The sequence below is a fragment of the Mustela lutreola genome, chromosome 16 (genome assembly GCF_030435805.1).
Source record: "Mustela lutreola isolate mMusLut2 chromosome 16, mMusLut2.pri, whole genome shotgun sequence".
Lineage (NCBI taxonomy): Eukaryota > Metazoa > Chordata > Mammalia > Carnivora > Mustelidae > Mustela > Mustela lutreola.
In genome coordinates, this window is record NC_081305.1 from 32,771,438 (window position 1) to 32,793,956 (window position 22,519).

Genomic DNA, 22,519 nt, shown 5'->3' on the forward strand with positions numbered 1-22,519 from the left:
TTTATTATTTATTTGGCAGATCACAAGTAGGCAGAGAGGCAGGCAGAAAGAGAAAGAGAGGGGTAAGGAGGCTCCCTGCTGATCCAAGAGTCCAATGCAGGACTCAGTTTCAGGACCCTGAGATCATGACCTGAGAAGGGGTCTAACCCACAGAGCCACCCAGGTGCCCCCAAAGGCACCTGAGCCACCCAGGCACACCAACATTTACTATTTTGACTATTTTTTATTTTAATGTTTTTTAAAAGTTTTATTTATGTATTTATTTGAGGGGGAGAGAGAGAAAGTGAGCCTAAGTGGGGGAAGGAGCAGAGGGAGAGGGGCAAGCAGACTCCACACTGAGCATGGAGCCTAAGGCAGGGCTCCATCCCAGGACCTGAGATCATGACCTGAGATCCTGACCTGACCTGAATTAAGGTGTCAGATGCTCAAGTGATTGACTCACCCAGGTGCCCCTTATTTTAGCTATTTTTTAAAAAAGATTTTATTGGGGCACCTGGGTGGCTCAGTGCGTTAAAGTCTCTGCCTTCGGCTCAGGTCATGATCCCAGGGTCCTGGGATCCAGCCGTGCATCAGGCTCTCTGCTCAGTGGGGAGCCTGCTTCTCTCTCTCTCCCTCTATCTGCCTGCCTCCCTGCCTACTTGTAATCTCTGTCTCCATGTCAAATAAATAAATAAAATCTTAAAAAAAAAAAGATTTTATTTTTTTATTTAGAAAAATATTTATTTATTTGAAAGAGAGAGAGATTGAGAGTACACGAGCAGGGAGGAGGGGTAGAGGGAGAGGGAGAAACCGGCTCCCCGCTGAGCCAGGAATCCAATGTGGGACTCAGTCCTAGGACCCTGAGATCAAGACCTGAGCTGAAGGTGACCGTTTAACCCACTGAGCTACTCAAGAAAGGGAGAGAGAGAGTGAGATGGAGGGTGCGTGGGGGAGGTAGAGGGACAAGCTGGTTCCCAGCTGAACAGGATACCCAACTCCCGGCTTGATCCCAGGATCTTTGGGATTATGACCCAAGTCGAAGGCAGACCCAAATGACTGAGCCACCCAGGTGCTCCTATTTTAACTATTTTTAAGTGTACAGTTTTGGTGCATTAAGTGCATTCACATAGCTGTGTAATGATGACTACCACCATGTCCAGAATACTTTTCATCTTGCAAAACTAAAACTACCCATTAAACACTGACCTTCCCTTCCCCCAGTTCCTGGTGACCACCATTCTACTTTCTGTCTCCATGATTCTGACTTTAAGTACCCCATGTCAGGAGAATCAAATAGTATTTTCTCTTCTGTGAATAACTGATTTCACTTAACATTTGGTGCTCAAGGTTCATCACATCATGGATGTGTCAGAATGTGTCAGAATTTCCATCCCTTTGAAGGCTGAATAATATTCCACTATATGTCTCTACACCTTTTGTTACCGATTCATTACCTTTTGACAATTGGGCTGCCATCTCAAGATTCTCGGATTCCTCTAGAAGCAAGCAGCATGAGAAGAAGAACAGCTATTCCAAGGCCATCAGACTAAGTAGATGAAATGAAGAATACTTTACAAATTCTGAATCAAACTCTCACCTTGTCTTTCTGGTTTTACTCTTGAGATCTTCATAGGCTAATTCTAGTCATGTTCCTCTGCATTCTCTGCCTATTTACTGTACCATAAAGATGGAAAGAATTGCTTTTAAGTTAACCTTTTTTTTTTTTTTTTTTTTTTAGTTTTATCATTTTCTTTCTGGGTATGCTATTATAGCTGGTTACAAATGGCTCATTAAGTATCTAATCTTTGGGAAAAAAGTGATCACTATGCATATTTCCAATTTTGCTATGTATGCTGGTTGCTTTCCAATATTCCTCATTTCGTAGCCAAAACAGGTAAAACACCTTTTCAGAGACAAAAGCATAGGGGAGGGACGTCTGGGTGGCTCAGTTGGTTGAGCAGCTGCCTTCGGCTCGGGTCATCACTGGGATCGAGTCCCATATCGGGCTCCTTGCTCCGCAGGGAGCCTGCTTCTCCGTCTGACTCTGCCTTCCACTCTGTCTGCCTGTGTTCGCTCTCGCTCGCTCTCTCTGACAAATGAATAAAATCTTTAAAAAAAAGAAAGAAAGAAAGAAAGAAAACAAAAGCATAGGGGAATGGGACTTTCTTGAAAATCAGTACAGGGCGCCTGGGTGGCTCAGTGGGTTAAGCCTCTGCCTTCAGCTCAGGTCACGATCTCAGGGTCCTGGGATTGATTCCCACATCAGGCTCTGCTCTGCTCAGCTCTGCTCGGCAGGGAGCCTGCTTCCTGCTCTTTCTCTCTCTGCTTACCTCTCTGCCTACTTGTGATCTCTCTTTGTCAAATAAATAAATAAAATCTTTAAAAGACAAAAAAAAAAAGAAAATCGGTACAGTCATAGACCTAACAAACACCAGCCTAATTCATGTTTTGATATAGTTTGCAGAAAAGGAAAATGTATTTGGAAAGACTGGACCCAACTTTGAGACCCAAGGTTGGCACTAGAAAGTGTTAAGAGAAGTTATAATTAGGTTTCCCTGCCAGAAAGAAAGTTTATTTATTTCATTAAAAAAATTTGTTTTAAAAGATTTTATTTTTTTGAGAGAGTGAGAGAGAGCATAAGCAGTGGGAATGGCAGGCACTGGGAAAGGGAGAAGCAGGCTCCCCACTAAGCAGGGAGAAGCAGACCTCTCGACTGAGCAGGGAGTTGGATGCAGGGCCCAGTCCCACAACCCTGGGGTCATGACCTGATAGGAAGGCAGGTCCATCCAGGTGCCCCCAGAAGGAAAGTTTAATTTACAATGATCAGCCAATACCATGTGGCCTGCTTCTCCTATATCCCGAAGGATATAGGAGAGTTCCCTAAGGAACTCCTTATTTTCCAAATAATCCAAATGTGGATGATTTTTTAAAAAAAATTTAAGTAATCTCTACACCCAGCATGGGGCTTGAACTCACAACCCCAAGATCAAGAGTCCCATGGTCTACCTACTGAGCCAGACGGGTGCCCTCAGATGTGTGGCAGATTTAAGTTGGTCACATTCTTTGATACTCCTTGCATCAAGAGATGGGCGTCTCCTCCCCTTTCCTTGAGTCTGGATGCTCTTTGCTATTGCTTTGACCTGTAGAATACAGCAAAGATGATGCTGTGCTCAGTAAGATAAGTCTATAAATCAGTATATAATTGTTTGGTTTAGGAATTTGTTTAAACCTACTTTTCTGGACAGTTTGCAGGATGGGCTCTCACACTGGGAATCTCATCGGGATTGCGCATCTAGGAGAACAGTTTTACTTACTGAGACTTGCTTTAAGATCCATGCCATGATGTGTTCTCTAATCCTAAAATTTATGTCAAGACATTTGCCCAATCTCAGACAATCCTTTTTTTTTTTTGTTTTTGTTTTTTTAAAGATTTCATTTATTTATTTGGCAGACAGAGATCACAAGTAGGCAGAGCAGCAGGCAGAGAGAGAGGGGGAAGCAGGCTCCCTGCTAAGCAAAGAGCCTCTTGCGGGGCTTGATCCCAGAACACTGGGATTATGACTGAGCCGAAGGCAGAGGCTTTAACCCAATGAGCCACCCAGGTACCCCGACAATCCTTGTTTTTAAAAATAATTTAACTTACAATTTATTTAGTACATAAATATCAAGGAAATTACATTTAACATTTCTTTCAAACTAGGAGAATGAGTAACCTGGGTGGCTTAATCAGTTACGCGTCTGCCTTCAGCTCAGGTCATACTCCTCGGGTCTTGGGATCAAATCCCACATCTGACTCCCTGCTTGGCAGAGAGTCTGCTTCTCTCTCTCTCCTCTGCCCCTCTTTCCCGCTTGTGATTTCCCTCTCTCTCTCTCCCTCAAATAAATAAGAATTAAAACAAATTGAATTAGGAGGATGTTTTTCATTAAAGCTATAATATATATCATTGGGTGCCTGGGTGGCCCAGTTGGTTGGGCGACCTATTCTTGGTCTCTGCTCAGGTCTTAATTTCAGAGTTGTGAATTTGAGCTCCATCTTGGGCTCTGTGCTCTGTGCGGACCTACTTAAAAAAAAAAATGTGGGGGCACGTGGGTGGCTCAGTTGGTTAAGCATCTGCCTTTGATTTAAGTCATGAGCCCAGAGTCCTGGGCTCCTTGCTCCGCAGGGAGCCTGCTTCTCCCTCTCCCATTGAATGCTGCTGCCTCTGCTTGTGGTCTCTCTCTCTCTTTGTCAAACAAATATATAAAATCTTTATTAAAGAGGAAGTTCCATAGCCTTTTAAATTCAATAATTGATAGCCAGTAAACTAAAGGAAATAAAATGTCCTTCTAAAATTCAATCTTTCGGGGCGCCTGGGTGGCTCAGTGGGTTAAAGCCGCTGCCTTCAGCTCAGGTCATGATCCCAGGGTTCTGGGATCGAGCCACGCATCGGGCTCTCTGTTCAGTGGGGTGCCTGCTTCCTCCTCTCTCTCTGCCTGCCTCTCTGCCTACTTGTGATCTCTGTCTGTCAAATAAATAAATAAAATATTAAAAAAAAATTCAATCTTTCTACCTGCTTTGCAACGTCTTTCCTGCCTATTAGGTCTTGTCTTGAAAGACCTGCTTGAACTACCCAAGTCCAGACCCCAACCCTCTAAATTTCCTTTCCTTGTCCCCCCTGTCTGAGATACTACTGAGACTGTCAATGTAGAATTCTCCATTACTGCAGGAAGTCTAACAAAGTTAGTTGTGCTTGGTCACAAGTTTTCTGGTTGTCTCTTGAGCTGCCTATCAAGTATTAGTTTGTGAAACTTGAGTTTTAATTTTATGGGTGTGTGTGTGTGTGTGTGTGTACACTGGAAAGGGATGTAAAATGTGTTGGACCTGTGAGTGGGGATAACAAAGTTAGAAAGTCACTCATTTGTTGTCGTCATCTTCTAGAATGTAAGCTGATGGGCACAGGATTTTGGTCTTCCCTGCATTCTCCCCAGTGAGCAGTTTCCGGAGCACATTTAATTGTTTTGTTTGGTTGTTGTTTGTCTTTTTTTTTTTTTTTTAAGATTTTATTTACTGGGGCACCTGGGTGGCTCAGTGGGTTAAGCCGCTGCCTTCAGCTCAGGTCATGATCTCAGGGTCCTGGGATCGAGCCCCGCATTGGCCTCTCTGTTCCGCAGGGAGCCTGCTTCCTCCTCTCTCTGCCTGCCTCTCTGCTTACTTGTGATTTCTCTCTGTCAAATAAATAAATATAATCTTAAAAAAATTAAAAAAAAAAAGAAAGATTTTATTTATTTATCGGGGGGCGGGGGAGAGCGAGCACAGGCAGACAGAATGGCAGGCAGAGGCAGAGGGAGAAGCAGGCTCCCCGCTGAGCAAGGATCCCGATGTGGGACTCGATCCCAAGACGCTGGGATCATGACCTGAGCCGAAGGCAGCTGCTTAACCAACTGAGCCACCCAGGCGTCCCTTGTTTGTCTGTTTTGCACACACATAATTGTTTAATGTAGGAATGAGTGAAAGAACTACTGTGTGATTGAAAACATGAAAAAGGCAAAGGGAAGGTGAGGGGGGAAGGAAGAGCAAAGAGGGATGTGCAAGGAAAGGGCAGAGGAAAACGAACAAGAAAGACCAGTCAAGAAGGCAGTGGGCCTACACCTCCCAGCCTGCAGGGGCGCTGTGGGCCGCTTGCCCGCGAGGTGTGGGGGGCGGGGCCTGTTGGGGGGCGGGGCCGCAGGCGCGCAGGCGCGTAGGGCGAGGTGAAAGTGGAAAGGCTTGAGGAGGAAAGGCGCGGGACGCTGAGTGAGGGAACCCTGGAAGAACACCTTGGTCCCGCGGGGTAAGTGCCCCACCAAGGGCGGAGGGGCCCCGGTCTTGCCTCCCTGCAGGCCTTGTGCCCCTAACCACCTCCCGGCTGGAGAGCCTGGGGAGGTGGAGGCCGGTGGGTGCCTCAGAGCCTATGTTCTGGCTCCTTGGGGACCTCAGTTTCTCCAGTTGGGAAGTGGGCAGGTGGGCCTGGTGCATTACCTGGGGATGAACCGGGAACCCCCGGCAGCCTCCCCTGCCTCTTACAGCCTGCCTGTGCATCCTCTTGCCGTCCCGCTTTGGCTTGTCCTCGTCGTCATCTGGATTAGCCCTGCCTCGGCCTCCCTTTACCTCCTTGGGAGTGGGTGGGGTAATGTGCTAATGTGCTGTGAGGGTCTACAGTTCATTCTTTCTGCCAGTGTTTACCAAGGCAGCGGATTGGGTGATTGCACCAGGCTTCTGCGGTCAGATGCGTGGGTGCATGTGGGTGCACCGCTGACGAGCTGTGTGTACCTGGGCAAGTTATCTTACCTCTCTGTGTCCACTTTCTCATCCCCAAAATAGGGTAATGATAGATCTCACTTTATAGGATCTTTTGATGGTTCAATGAGTTAATATGGATAAAAGTTGAGAACAGATACATTCTGTTGCACCATTTCCAAAGTGCCTGTGCTTCCCTGCCTATTACCATACAGTTCTAATTTTGCTTCAGTGATTACTTAATAACCGTTCTGACTGCGTAATGCTTGATTAATAAATTATTCCTAGGAGAGCAAGACAGTGTTCTTACCTGCTCGCCCTGTATCCCCTGCACTAAGCTCCATGCCTAGTTGGGGAGTTGGGGAGTCTGAGGTTAAGGTTGGCTAGGCTGGGAGTATGGGAGTGATCAAGAGGGTTTTGCCCTGTCTGAAAGAGGCATTTGAACAAGTATGGCATGTTTAGGTCTTCTGTGGGAGTCTGGTGATTGGGAAAGAAATGAGTTAAGGTCAGTATTACTCTCTCTCTTTTTTTTTTTTAAGATTTTATTTATTTATTTGACAGACAGAGACCACAAGTAGGCAGAGAAGCAGGCAGAGAGATAAGGAGGAAGCAGGCTCACTGTTGAGCAGGGAGCCCGATGTAGGGCTCGAGCCCAGGACCCTGGGATCATGACCTAGGCCGAAGGCAGAGGCTTTAACCCAGTGAGCCACCCAGGCTCCCCAAGGTCAGTATTGAGTCTTGAAGGAAGGGTGCATGGCTGGCTCAGTGGGAGAAGTTTGAGACTGTTCTTGGGGGTCCTGAGTTTGAGCCCCCTTTTGAGTGTAGAGATTCTTTAAATAAATAAAATAACGACTCCTGAAGGAATTGAATATTGAAAGCTCCAAACTGAGGTTTATGGTTTTGTTTTGCCTTTGGTCATCTTTGTAATTCAGCTTTATCCCAGCCCAGCGGCGCCAAGAGGCTACCTATTTTGTTCTTGTTTTTTGTGTTTTTTTTGAGGCTACCTATTTTGCAAGGCAAATGCCTCCAGCCTTGGCGGGGACTGGGAGCAGACAAAAGGCTACCTGCCTTTTGTTGGCAGTGTTGGCTCTCTAATCCTGCCCTTAGCTAAGCGTTGAGAATGCTATTGCGTTTGGGTGGGTCTCTGAGGTTTTGCTAGTTCCCATGACAGGCTGACCTGTGGGGTGACCCTCTTCCCAAGCTCACGGTGGAAAAATTTATCTCCTTCTTACACACTTGTAAGTTGACAACTAATGTATGTTTTTATTATACTAATAAGGACTTGCAAAGGGTATCATGACCATCCTATGCTGTGGTTTTCATATGTATGTTTTAGTCCTATTTTGAGTAAAATCCAGGAGGTATAGATTGCACTCATTTGGTTTATGGAAATTAAATGGCAGAGCACCGTTCTGGCCAAATTGACCCTCAGTGTCCAACCGAGAAGTCTGAGTTCACTTTTTAAACAGTATATTACTGAGATGTGTAATTTACATCCCACATAATTCAGTCATTTTAAATTTAATGGTTTTTAGTAAATTTACATAATACCTTTACCACAGTCCCTTTTGAGAATTTTTGTCCCCCCCAGAAAGATGCCCCGTACCCCATTTAAGTCACTTCCCATTCCACCCTGGGCAACCAGTAAGCTTTCTGTTTCTTTGAATTCACATTTTCTGTATATTTCAGATAAATAGAATCATAATTATATAATTGTTGGTTTGTAAGCTCCTTGGAAGCTTCTGGGTATAATCTGAAATGGGCAGAGGGCAGAGAGAGACCTAAGAAAGAGGCAGACCACTGCCGATGGGTAGGTGTGAGGTATAATAAGCAAAGGAGCTCAAATAGAAGATGTGTCTTGAGCAGCTACAAGATAAGTAGATCTCTGCACCTACCTGCCAAATCTTACCAGTTTCTATAGAGATCTTCACCTGCATTCAGTCATGTACTGTCCAGATGGTCTCAACATCACATTGCTCTCTGAAGGCTTTGTTCTAGGGCAGCCTCTGGGAGTAGGAATGGCAAGCTGGATGTATAGTCCAAGGACAGAGAAGGGGGTAAGGAGCCTCCTGTTGCTGAGATCCTGCTCACAGGTCATGTCGTCTCAGTGACCACCTCCACCAGTAATATGTAGCCTTTGGTGACTGGCTTTCACTGTGGTGTGCTGGTTTTGGGATTCATGCATGTTGTAGCATATCTCAGTACTTAATTCCTTTTTATTGCTGAGTAGTATTTCATGGCACGGATATCCCACATTTTTTTCTTTTTACCCGTTCACCAGTTGATGGACATTTGAATTGTTTTCGTCTTTGGTTCTTGTGAGTAATGCTTCTGTGATCATTCGCCCACAAGTCTGAGTGTGGATGTGTGTTTCATTTCTCTTGGGTAGGTGGGTTGAATGGCTGTTTATGTTTAACTTTTTAAGAACCTTCTAAACTGCTTTCCAGAGGGGCTATACTATTTTACATTCCCAGCAGCAGTAGATGAGGGTTCCAGTTTCTTCACCTCCTCACCAGCCTTTGACCTTTTTGTAAGGTTTTACAGGCGAGATACACAACACCAAGGCCAGATAGGCACAAGGCAAGCTTTATTAAAGGCACCCTTGGGTGAGGTTCTGCGACTCTCCTAGGAGAGGACAGTAGGTGAAGTCGTGCGGTAAGGGGTTAAGTGAGCATTTACTAGGCCAGGGCAGGGTGGGGGCTCATAACCATATTTGGTAAGGTTAGAGGTTGGGGTTGGAAAGTCCCAAAGTGGCTGGTTTCTGTTTCTGGTATAGGTTTTGGTTTACTTAGGGTGACCTTGACAGATGTCCTTCTGGTGGGAAAGTCCTGGGTAGGGGAAGATGGCGGCCTGGAGGCCATTTTACTGTTCCTCGTGCTTTCCCAGGGCCGTTGACACAACACTTTCGGTGATACCCATCTTAGTCAGTGAAGTGCTGTCTCTTTGTGATTTAAACTGAAAAACAAAACCAAACGGAGACTAGAGCCAGTGGTACTGTAATAGCGCTGTGTGTGACAGATGCTGATGACACTGTGGTGAGGATAGTGCCATGTATAGACTTATTGAGTAACTAGTCACTGGGTGGCACACTTGAAATGAATGGAATGTGTGTCACTAGTACATGAATTTTAAAAAATTGTGGTAAGACACACATGACAAAATTGCTGTCGTAACCATTTTTTTAAAAAGACATTCATTTTGTTTTTTACTTATGTATTTATTGATTTTGACATTTATTTAAAAGATTTTATTTAGTTATTTGACAGAGAGAGAGATCACAAGTAGGCAGAGGCAGGCAGAGAGAGGGGGGGATGCAGGCTTGCGACTGAGCAGACAGCCCGACGCGGGGCTCGATCCCAGGACCCTGAGACCATGACCCGACCCAAAGGCTGAGGCTTAACCCACTGAGCCACCCAGGCACCCCAGCATTCATGTATGGGGGGAGGGAGAGGGAATCTCAAGTACACTGCTAAGCGTGGAGCCCCACGTGGGGCTCTGAACCAAAATCAAGAGTCAGATGCTCAGCTGACTGAGCCACCCCAGGTGCTTTCATCTTAAGTGCTTTTGTGTGTCCAATTCAGTGGCGGAAAGTATGTTTACCTTATGTGCAACCAGTCTCTGGGACTTTTTGCAAAACTGAAACTTCTTGCACATTAAACAGCAGCTCCCCATTCTCCCTCCTCCTAACCTCAGGCAACCTCCATTCTGCTTTCTGTTTCTATATATTTGACTCCTTTAGATAACCCCATATAAGTGGATTCATAAAATGTTTGCTGTTTCGTAACTGGCTTATTCCATCCGGTATAATGTCCTCGAGATTCATATGGTGTAGAGTGTATCAGAATTTCGTTCCTTTTTAAGGGTGAATATTCCAGTCTATGTATATAACACATTTTGTTCATTCATTCTTCCATTGATGGACACTTGGATTGCTTGTATCTTTTGGCTGTTGTGTGTGAACTGTGCTACCATGAATATAGGTGTACAAACGTCTCCCAAGACCTTGCTTTCAGTTCTTTTGGGTATATACCCAGAAGTGGAATTACTGAATGATAGATAATTCTGTTTTTAATTGTTTGAGGAGCTGCCATTCTGTTTCCTGTAGTGGCTGCACCATTTTACATGTCCGCCAACAGTGTGTAAGGATTCCAGTTCCTCCACACATCTACCAACATTTATTATTTTCTGTTTTTTTTTTATAGTGGCCATCCTTACGGGTGTGATATCATTGTAGTTTTGACTTGTACTTTCCTTATGACTGACGATGTTGAGCACCTTTTCATGTGTTTTGTGCCATGTGTACATCTTCTTTGAAGAAATGTCTACTTAAATCCTTTGTCCATTTTAGGGGCACGTGGGTAGCTCAGTCAGTTGAATGTCCAACTCTTGGTTTTGGCTCAGGTCATGATCTCAGGGTCTTGGGATTGACCCCCTAGTTGAGCTCCACACACGGTCAGTATGGAGTCAGCTTGATTCTTTTCCTCTCCTCCTCCCCCTTCTTGTGCTGTTTCTCTCAAATCAGTCAATTCAAATCAAATTTAAAAAATCATTTGCCCATTTTACTTATTTAAAGATTTTATTTATTTATTTATGTATTTGTCAGAGAGAGAGCGAGAGAGAGAGAACGCGTGCGAGATAGAGCGCACCAGCAGGCAGAGTGGCAGGCAGAGGCAGAGAGAGAAGCAGCCTCCCCACCAAGCAGGGAGCCTGATTCGGGACTTGATCCCAGCTGGGATCAGGACCTGAGCCAAAGGCATCAGCTCAACCAACTGAGTCACCCAGGCTTCCCCATTTGCCTGTTTTAAAATTGCGTTATTTTTCTTTTTATTATTGAATTGTAAGAGTTCCTTTTATGTCCTGAATATAAGGTCTTTATCAGATACAAGATTTACAAGTTTTTTTTTTTTAAAGATTTCCTCTTTGTATTATCTTTCTTTCTTTTTTTATTTTTTAAGATTTTATGTATTTAGAAGCACCTGGGTGGCTCAGAGGGTTAAGCCTCAGCCTTCGGCTCAGGTCATGATCTCAGGGTCCTGGGATTGAGCCCCCGCATCAGGCTCTCTGCTCAGTGGGGAGTCTGCTTCCCCCAATCTCTCTGCTGCTTTGCTTTCTCTGCCTACTTGTGATTTCTATCTCTGTGTCAAATAAATACATAGAATCCTTTAAAAAAAAAAAGATTTTATGTATTTATTTGAGAGAGAGAACACAAGTGGGATGAAGAGCACTGGGGAGAAATAGACTCCCTGTTGAGCAGGGAACCCAATGTGGGGCTTCATCTGGGGACTCCAGAATTGTGACCTGAGCTGAAAGCAGATGCTTAACCTACTGAGCCACCCCAGGTGCCCCTACAAATATTATTTTTAATGGTGTCTTTTTTTTTTTTTTTTTTTAAAGATTTTTATTTATTTATTTGACAGAGAGAGATCACAAGTAGATGGAGAGGCAGGCAGAGAGAGAGGAAGGGAAGCAGGCTCCCTGCTGAGCAGAGAGCCCGATGCGGGACTCGATCCCAGGACCCTGAGATCATGACCCGAGCCGAAGGCAGTGGCTTAACCCACTGGGCCACCCAGGCGCCCTTTAATGGTGTCTTTTAAAGCACAAAATTTTATTTTATTTTATTTTATTTTATTTATTTTTTTTTTTTAAAGATTTTATTTATTTATTTGACAGAGAGAGATCACAAGTAGGCAGAGAGGCAGGCAGAGAGAGATAGAGGAGGAAGCAGGCTCCCTGCTGAGCAGAGAGCCCTATGCGGGACTCAATCCCAGGACCCTGAGATCATGACCTGAGCTGAAGGCAGCAGCTTAACCCACTGAGCCACTCAGGCGCCCTAAAGCACAAAATTTTAAAGTTTTGATAAAATCAACTTGTCAATTTTTTTTTTTTTTTAAAGATTTTACTTATTTGACATAGAGAGATCACAATTAGGCAGAGAAGCAGGCAGAGGGGGAGGGGGAAGCAGACTCTCTGCTGAGCAGAGAGCCGGATGTGGGGCTTGATCCCAGGACACTGAGATCATGACCTGAGCCAAAGGTAGATGCTTATCACCTGAGCCATCCAGGCACCCCCAACTTGTCAAGTTTTTTACTTTTTTTTGATAGCATACGATGGAGGGGAGGGGCAGAGGTCATGGGAGAGAGAGAATCTTAAGCAGGCTCCATGCTCAGCACAGAGCCTGCTGTGGGGCTTGATCTCATGATCCTGAAATTAAGACTGAGCTGAAATTGAGAGTCAGATGCTTAACTGACTGAGCCACCCAGGCATTCCCCCCCCCCCTCCCCAGCCTGTCAGCTTTTTAATGCTTGGGCTTTTGGTGCCATATCCAGAAATCTTTCTCTAATTAAGGTTGTAAATATTTACTCCCGTGTTTTCTTCTAAGAATTGCATACTTCAGGGACACCTGGGTGGCTCTGGCAGTTAAGTGTCTGCCTTTGGCCCAGGTCTTGATCCCAGGGTTCTGGGATTGACTCCGACATCAGGCTCCTTGCTCACCAGGCAACCTGCTTCTCCTTCTGCTTCCCACTCCCCCGGCTTATTCACTCACTCGCTCTCTCTGACAAATTAATAAATAAAATATTTTTAAAAGTTAAGAATTATATACTTTGACTCTTTTATTTAGGTCTGTGATCAGTTTTTAGTTGATTATTGGTTATGGTGTAATCAAACATGTCCATCTTTATGTTGAACATTCCAGTCTTCTAGGATGGACAGTGCTTAGAACCATGCTGGGAACTGGATGAAATAAGACTCTCGTTTCCTTCAGTATGTCTTGCTGAAGTTATTTGCATTGTTCTGCCTTCTCTGCTTGCTTTAATCTCATTCTGAAGTTTTTACACTGCGGTAATCCACTGGATCAAGTGAGATTCTGGGTGGTGGGCAGTTGGTCTGTCTTCTGTGTGGTGGGATAGTGTGATTGAGCGAGAGGAGAGGAGGAGGAGGTTACAGGCCTTTCCTCAGCCTGTTAGATGAAGTCCCTGTGAGAAAGAGTACTTGTGGAAGCTGGGGGCCTGCAGTTGCGTTGAGAGTATCCATCATGCTCATGCTTATGATCCGCACAGAATGTCTTCCTGTTTAAGGTTGATGTCAGGTGTTGGCAAGGTTGGGGGAAATTGAAACTCTCATGTATGGTATTACTGGTGGAAATGTAAAATAAAATAGTACAGCATGTGTGGCAGACAGTCTGGCTGTTCCTCAAAAAGTTAAACATAATTACCCTGTCACCCAGCAGTTCCACTCCTAAGTGCATACCCAAGAGATTGAATATGTGTTCACACAAAAATTTGTTACACAAATGTTCATAGCAGCATTGTTCATAATAACCAAAAAAATGGAAGCAACCCGAAGGACCATCCACTGGTGAATGGATGAACAAGTGGTATATCCATACAGTGGAATAGTATTTAGCCATAAAAGGAACAAATACTGATGCATCCTACAACAACCCAAAGCATGCTATATGAAAGAAGCCAGACATAAAAGAGGACATCCATTTATATCACAGTCTGAAATAACATAATTCCAAAAAGACTGGAAGTTCATGATTGGTTACCAGAGGCTGTGAGGAGGAGAGTATAGAGAGTGACTGCTGCTGGAATTTTTTTTGGTGGAGGGAGAATGGTGAGAATGTTCTGGAATTTCAGAAGTGGTGATGGTTGCACAACTTTGTGAATGTACTAAAAAACACCATAAAATTTAACTTTAGAAGGGTGAATTTTATGGTGTGTGAACTATAGCATTTAAAATAATGGACGGGTACCTCGGTGGTACAGTCATTTGAGCAGCTGACTCTTAATCTCATGTGCCGTGGAGCCCCACATCAGGCTTCCATGCTTGCGGTGAAGTCGGTTTGGGAGCTCTCTGCGCCCCTCCCCCCTTGCCGCACATGTCTGCGAGTGTGTGCACATGTGTGCTCTCCCTCAAGTCTTTAAAAAAATACTTTGCTTCTTTTTCTCCTCATTTTAATGGTTTATTTGTTCTCCCTTTTAGTCCTAGACATCTCAGCATCTTTCAGTGTAGGTAATGCACAAATCAGTTCATTAAGGAAAAGAAAAGTATCCTTTCTGGCTCCAAATCTGGACAGTGTGTTTTGTGGTTGTTTGCCTTTGCCATGTCTCCTTGTGAAGCATCACATGGTTCTAAAGGAAGACAGGACACCAAAGTGGAACTGAAATCCCTGAAATCAAGTTTGTTTCATTTGTTTGTTTCACCTTGCCACTGTGCATTTTTTTTTTTTTTTATAGATTTTATTTATTTGTCAGAAAGAGAGAGAGAGAAAGCATGCAAGCAGGCAGAGAGGCAGGCAGAGGCAGAGAGAGAGGCAGGCTCCCTGCTGAGCAAGGAGCCCGATGCGGGACTCGATCCCAGGGTCCTGGGATCATGACCTGAGCCGAAGGCAGCGGCTTAACCCACTGAGCCACCCACGTGTCCCGCCACTGTGCATTTTAAATCATACCCCTTTTCCTTTCCTCCAATCTGTGAGCATTTTTGCCAGTGCCCCTTGGAACTTCCCTAGATGACTTCGACTTTTTCTTTAGCTGAGAAATAGAATTGGGAGGGTATTTTAGGGTTGTAATTAGCTGGTCTTCATTATTGTGTTTGCTTGAAGAGTTGTTATGGGTTGAGGTTGGAAGCAAGCACTGCTGCTTGTAAATGTTTCACACTGCTCTTGATTGTAAAATGGTTTTCTAATTTAATCCTAAAAAAACCCTCAACTTCTTTTCCTAGGACTTAAGATGTCTTCGTCTGCCAGGCTTCGCAGAAGACAATATGGAAGATCTTCGGTAGCTAAAAGGTAAACTGAAATTTTTTTTTTTTTTTTTTTTTTTTAAGATTTATTTATTTATTTGACAGAGAGAAATCCCAAGTAGACAGAGAGGCAGCCAGAGAGAGAGAGAGAGGGAAGCAGGCTCCCTGCTGAGCAGAGAGCCCGATGCGGGACTCGATCCCAGGACCCTGAGATCATGACCTGAGCTGAAGGCAGCGGCTTAATCCACTGAGCCACCCAGGCGCCCCTGAAATATTTTTTAAATATGTGTATTGGTTTTTACATGTTCCCAGGGTAAAATAGCAAAATTAGATGAAGATGTCAAGATTTAATTTTAGGGGCGCCTGGGTGGCTCAGTGGGTTAAAGCCTTTGCCTTCAGTTCAGGTCATGATTGATCCCAGGGTCCTAGGATTGAGTCCCACATTGGGCTCTCTGCTTGGCGGGGAGCCTGCTTCCCCCTCTCTCTCTGCCTGCCTTTCTGCTTATTTGTGATCTCTCTCTCTGTCAAATAAATAAATAAATACAATCTTTAAAAAGAAATAATTTTAGCAGTTGTTGCTGATTTTACTTTTAGTTTATATAACTTACAAAATGACATTTTTTTCAGTCTTCTAAGAGCAGAAGTAACACGTTCTTTAAACTTTTTATTTTGGAATATAGATGCTTAAGAAGTATAGTAAACACTTGTTTTTAATTTTTCAAACAACACTGAAATGTATAATACAAAAAAGTGCAAATCTTCTATAAGCCCACTCTTGAGCATTTGGCATTGTTAACAGATTGGTACGTGCTCTTCGTGTTTTTGTTATATTGCTAGGGAAACTTGCAAACTAACTTCTGTTTTTTTTGTTTTTAATAAGATTTTTATTTATTTATTTGACAGAAACACACACACACACACACAGTGAGATGGAACACAAGCAGGGGGAGTTGGAGAGGGAGAAACAGACTTCCCGCTGAGCAGGGAGCCCAGTGCGGGGCTCGATCCCAGGAACCTGAGATCATGACCTGAGCCGAAGGCAGATGCTTATTGCCTGAGCCACCCAGGCGCCCCACAAACTTCTTAATTTTTACATGTTCGAGGATAGTCTGTAAATTTAATTGTATACTCAGCATTTTACCTCTTCAGTCACCAAAACAGTTACCGTTAGATGTTTGTATTTTTTTTTTACCCCTCAACTGTTGTTTTTAGACAAGTTTTTACTTATCGACTTTGCAGCCCTTACTCAGAGCCTTGTTACTCCCAGAGAGATGGGGTTAGGGCCCCAGGACTCCACTGTGGCTTGCTTCTCAAGCTTAGGGATGCCTAAGAATCAGTTGAAGAGCCCGATAAAATACAGATTCCCAGGCCGCATCCCTGCTGGTTTTTGAAGTCTTGGGCCAAGGGAGATGCACATTTAACTACGCAGCTTGTATGTCTCCTGCTTTGGATTTTAGAACCTGCAAATTGCTGGTACCAATTATCTGAGAAACTTTGCAGCCTGAGAAGACTAGCTCCACCCAGCACTCATGGCTGGTTGTGTTTGGTTGGAGTCTGGGTGCTGTAGATGAAGCCAGTGTGGGTGCCCCTGTAGGTCTGGGTACACAGACCAGTCTCTTAAGCTGGTCCCCATGACAGCCCTAGTGTCCACCTTGCTGCCTGCCTGATATAGAGCAGGGACTGCTGGGATAGCTGCTCACTGGTGTTGACTGAATGAGCAAGCGAACGTGTATTTGCTTCCCACTGCCATAGCACATATGAAGTGGTGAATAAGCAGCAGTCATAGCCTATACCCTTACACCAAAGGACAGTAGAGAAAAAATGTAGAGGCAGACAGAAACATTAAAAGTCATAGACATTTTGGGACGCCTGGGTGGCTCAGTAGGCTCTCTGCTCAGCCTGGACCCCCCCCCCCCCCCCGCCAGCCTCTCTCCTGCTTGTGACTCACTATCTCCGTGTCAAATAAATAAATAAATAAAATCTAAAAAAAAAAAAAAAAAGTCCTAGATGTTTTGGACCATGTGTGGTTTTCCATTTCTGCCATGTCAGATTAGCATACATTTAGCACTTTAAAAGAACACATTTGTTACCTTATAGCTCTGTAGGTCAGAAGAGCAACCTGGGTCTCTCCATTCTAAAATTCAAGGTGTCAGCAGGCTGTGTTCCTCTCTGAAGAGGTTGGAAGAGACCGCACATGTTCTTGCTTGTGCAGAGTGTTGGTGGTACTTAGTTCCTCGCAGTTGGAGGACTGAGGAGACGTCTCCATCTCCTTGCTGGCTGTCAGCTGAGGGCCATTCGTAGCTTCCAGAGGCCACTGGCATTCCTGGCTGGAGACCCCTTCCTCTGTCTTCAGAGCCAGTCCCTGTCACGCTTCAGATCTCTCCTCCCAACTCTTCTCTCTTAATTGTAGACCAGAAAGGTTCTCTGCTTTTAAAGGACTCTAGTGATTACATTGGACTCATTCGGATATTCAGTGTGGTTCCCCCAGCTCGAAGTCTGTGTCCTTAATCATGTATCTAAAGCCCCTTTGGGACATAAACTAACCTGTTCACAAGCTCTAGCAGTTTTGCTGTGGATGTGTCTTAGGCCATTCTGCCTGCAGCAGGACATTAGGACCAGTGGTCTCAGTAGTACCCGAGAGCATTGCTCCGTGATGGGATAGCACTGTTACTGTTTCTTTAATTCTAAGATGCCATTCGTTAAAAACAAAAAAAACCAAAAAAAACCCCTTTTTTTTCAAACATAAGCAGAATTAGAGAAACAGTGTAATGTACTGTTCTGTACCCATCACTTTTTTCCAGTATTACTGACCCTTGGCTAGCCCTGAGCCTAGTCTTGGTCCTCACCCCAGCTTGAAATTATTTTGAAGCCAATCTCTGAGAACATGTTTATATATTTATATTTCAATATGTGTTTCTGGAAGTTAAGAACTCTGTTTTTATTACATAGTCACTGCTTACTAATATAACTCCCCCAAATCAATAGTTTAATAACATTAGATATCTAGACACCATTTATATTTTCTTGATTATCTTATAGTTATTTAATTTGAATTGAGATCTGAATAAAGCCTACATACTACATTTAGTTGATTATCTCTCTTATTGGGTAAAGTATATATAACATAAAAATTACCATTTTAGCCATGTTTTAAAAAAAGACTATTTATTTGAGAGAGCTGGAGAGCACAAGTAGGGGGAGGAGCAGGGGAACAGGGAGAGGGAGAAGCGGCTCCCCACTGAGCAGGGACCCCGAGAGCCCCATATGGGGCTTGATCACAGGAACCTGGGATCATAACCAAAGCCAAAGGCAGACACTTAACTGACTGAGCTACCCAGGTACCCTAATTACCTCTGTACCTATTGAACAAGTCCCTTTGCCCTCTTCCCAGCTTTTTTTTTTTCTTTTTTTCCCAAAGATTTTATTTATTTATTTATTTATTTATTTATTTTTTAAAGATTTCATTTATTTATTTGTCAGAGAGAGTGAGCACAGGCAGACAGAGAGGCAGATAGAGGCAGAGGGAGAAGCAGGCTCCCTACTGAGCAAGGAGCCCGATGTGGGACTCGATACCAGGATCCTGGGATCATGACCTGAGCCGAAGGCAGCCGCTTAACCAACTGAGCCACTCAGGTGTCCCAAAGATTTTATTTATTTATTTGACAGAGATCACAAGTAGGCAGAGAGGCAGGCGGGGGGCGGGGTGGCAAGCACGCTCCCTGATGAGCAGAGAGCCTGATGTGGGTGGGGCTCGATCCCAGGATCTGGGATCATGACCCGAGCCAAAGTCAGAGGCCCCAACCCACTCAGCCACCCAGGCACCCCCCCCACCCTTCCCAGCTTATTAACCATCATTCCACTTCCTATTTCTAGAAGTTTGACTACTTCAGTGCTGTGTTCCACCCCGCCTCTTGATGGTGATGCTGTCAGCTAGGAATACCTGGGCCTCTCTGATGGTGGGCTCCATTGATACTTACCCCGCGGGGGGTCGAGGCTGTGACTGGTTTTGGTTTTTTCTTTTTTTTTTTTTTTTAATGATTTTATTTATTCATTTGACAGACACAGAGATCACAAGTAGGTCGGGAGGCAGGCAGAGAGAGAGGAGGAAGCAGGCTCCCTGCTGAGCAGAGAGCCCGATGTGGGGCTTAATCCCAGGACCCCGGGATCATGACCTGAGCCAAAGGCAGAGGCTTTAACGCACTGAGCCACCCAAGTGCCTCTGGTTTTGGTTCTTAATGATCACAGGATGCACCTCAGCAAAAACAAATCAGGGAATTTTGAGGAACAGGATTTATTACTTCAAGTCCTGGAGGTTATGATACAAGTAAGGTCCCAAGCAGAGAGAGAGAGATAGAGGGAGGAGCTGGGCCTCTGACTTCATTAGGGTTTGCAGGTGGAATGTCTGGGGTTTTGAGGGGTCACTCATTATTGGCTAATTTGAAGCATAAGAGCAGAAATGAGGGCATGGGAGAGTGGAAGCAGGATCATTTAAGTGGTCAGTTATCTACATCACCCAGCATATTTCTATAAGTGGAACTTCACTGGTGACTTAGTTCCTAATCTGGTTGTTTTACCTAGTGTCTGTGTCATATACCTTGGCAATATGTTTATTCAAGGTGGTCCAGCATTTTTCTATAAGGGGAACTTTACTGGTGACCTAGTTCCTAATCTGGTTGTTTTACCTAGTGTCTGTGTCATATACCTTGGTAATATGTTTATTCAGGGTGATATCTTTGAAATGGATGTCTTGGCAGTCAGAAGCTTAATTAATGTCAGGCACTTAACCTACATTTAGTTACCTCATATTTTAAGTGAAATCCTATCATTGTACTTTTGTGACTGATTTATTTCATTTAGCATAATGTCCTCAAGGTTCATACATGTTGTGGCATGTGACTGGATTTCCTTCCTTTTAAGACAGCATAATACTCCATGGTATGTATGATGGTTAATTTTATATATTGGCTGGATCATGTGGTGCCTAGGTATTTGGTCAAACATTGTTCTGGATATTTCTGTGAGGGTGTTTTTGGAGAAGAGTAATATTTAAATTGGTGGGCTTTAAATAAAAGAGATGGCCTTTCAAAATCTGAATGAGCCTCATCCAATCTGTTAGAGCCTGAAGAGAACAAAAAGGATCCACCTTCTTCAGCAATTGAGAATTCTCCGGTAGATTGCCTTTGGACTTCATCTGGTGCATCAGCTCTCACTAGTACTTCAGCAGACTACCTTCAGACTCACACTGAAACATTGGCTCTCTTTAGTCTCCAGCTTGCCAGTCTACCCTGCAGATTTTACATGTGCCAGCCTCTGTAGTGAAATGAACTAATTACTTATAATAAATCTCTATGTATACGTCCTATTGGTTGTGTTTCTCTGGAGAACTAACAAATACAGTATGTGTAAACCACATTTTGATTCTTCTTCCATTGATGACATTTGGATTGCTTCCACTTATTGGCAACTATGAATAATGCTGCTACGCACATGGATGTGCAAATACCTCTTCGATATTGCAGCTCTTTTGAATATATACTCAGAAGTGGGATTGTGAGATCATATGAAGTTCTGATTTTAAAATTTTGAGGAGCTTCCAGACTATTTTCCATAGCCGTCACACTATTTTATAATCGCTCCAACAGTACACAAAGGTTCCAACTGCTCTCCAACCCCACCAATACTTGTTTCTGGGTTGTTGTTGTTGTTGTTGTTGTTTGATGGTAGCCATCCTAATGGGTGTGAAGTGATATCTTACTGTGTTCTCTCTCTCTTTCTTTCTTTTTTTTAAAAGTAAGCTCTATGCCCAGTGTGGGGCTTGAGTTTTAAACTCAATTTAAACTCAAATCCTGAGATCAGGGGTTGCATGCTCTACTAACTGAGCCAGCCGGGCATACCTTATTGTGGTTTTGATTTGCATTTTTCTGATAATTAGTGAAATAGAGCATCTTTTTAGGTGCTGAGTGCCTATTATATATCTTGTTGGAGAATGTCTATTCAAGTTCTTTGCTAATTTTTGGATTGGGTTCGTTTTTTTGTTGTTGAATTGTAGGATTCTTTATGTATTTGGCATAGAAGACTGTTATCAGTTATATGGATTGTAGATATTCTCTCTCATCTTGTGAGTTGCCTTTCACCCTGTAAGTAACCTTTTATGTGCAAAAGTAATTTTGGTGTAGTCCAGTTTGTTTTTTTCTTTTGTTGTCTTTGCTTTTAGTGTCCTATTCAAGAAATCATTGCCAAATCCAGTGTCATAAAGCTATTCCCCCATCTTTTCTTCTAAGGCTTTAATAGTTTCAGGTCTTTCATTTAAATCTTAGATACACTTTGAGTTAATTTTTGTAAATGGTGTAAGGTAAAAGGGTCCAACTTCATTCTTTCGCATGTGGATGCTAGTTTTCCCAGCCCAGTTTGTTGAAGACTATCCTTTTCCCATTGAATGGTCTTGGCACTTCCTAAAAAATTATTTAACCCTCATATTTAAGGGTATATTTCTGGACTTTCAGTTCTTTTGGTCTGTGTATCTGTTTTTATAACAGTACCACACTGTTTTCATTCCTGTGCTTTGTAATAAGTTTTGAAATCAGGACGTGTGGAACTTCCAACTTTGTTCTTTTTTTTTATTTTTTCAAGATTATTTTGGTTATTTTGGGTCCCTTGGAATTCCATATGAAATGTAGGATGGAATGTTCAGCTTTTGCAAAAAAGTCATTGAGATTTTTATAGGAATTACACTGAGTCTGTACATTGTTTCAGGTAATATTGACATTGTAATAATACTAAATATTCCAGCTTGTGAAGATGGTATATCTTTCCACTTATTGGTGTCTTCTTTAACTTCTTTCAACAACACTTCATAGTTTTCAGTGTACATAGTCTTTGACCTCCTTGTTTAAGATTATTCCTAAGTATTTTATTGGTTTTTCTTATTGTAAATGGAATTGTTTTCTGAATTTCTTTTCATATTGTTCATTGGTAGTGTATAGGATTGCAACTGTTTCTTGCAAGTTGATTTTGTGTCCTACAATTTAGCTTAATTTGTTTATTATTCTAACAGGTTTTTTTTTTTTTTTAAGACTTTATTTATTTATTTGACAGACAGATCACAAGTAGGCAGAGAAAGAGGGGGGAAGCAGGCTCCCTGCCAAGCAGATAGCCCAATGTGGGGCTTGATCCCAGGATGCTGGGATCATGATCTGAGCCGAAGGCAGAGGCTTCAACCCACTGAGCCATCCAGGTGCCCCGTTTTTGTTTTTGTTTTTAAATTTTTTTATTAACATACAATGTATTATTAGCCCCAGGGCTAACAGTTTTTTTTTTTTTTAAGTTGTTTTTGGTGCAGTGCTTTGTAGGATTTTCTCTACATATATAACATCATGTGATCATTAGAGATAATTTTACTTTTTCAATTTGGATGCCTCTTATTTCTTTCTGTTTCTTAATTGCTGTGGCTAGGACTTCCAGTCTTTCGTTGGAAAGAAGTGGTGAAAGTGGGCATCTGTGGGGCGACTGGGTGGCTCAGTGGGTTAAAGTCTCTGCCTT

General features: G+C 43.4%; 1 protein-coding gene across 1 annotated transcript in view; it reads left to right on the forward strand.

Annotated features, from left to right (window-relative positions):
• The first annotated feature begins 5,704 nt into the window (after positions 1 to 5,704).
• The window catches only part of LOC131818712 (uncharacterized), a 45,723-nt gene continuing 28,908 nt past the window's right edge, over positions 5,705 to 22,519 (forward strand). The window contains exons 1-2 of the mRNA XM_059153351.1: positions 5,705 to 5,789; positions 14,960 to 15,026. Of these exons, the coding sequence (XP_059009334.1) occupies positions 14,968 to 15,026 (59 nt within the window). The 5' untranslated portion in view covers positions 5,705 to 5,789; positions 14,960 to 14,967. The remainder of the gene's footprint in view (positions 5,790 to 14,959; positions 15,027 to 22,519) is intronic.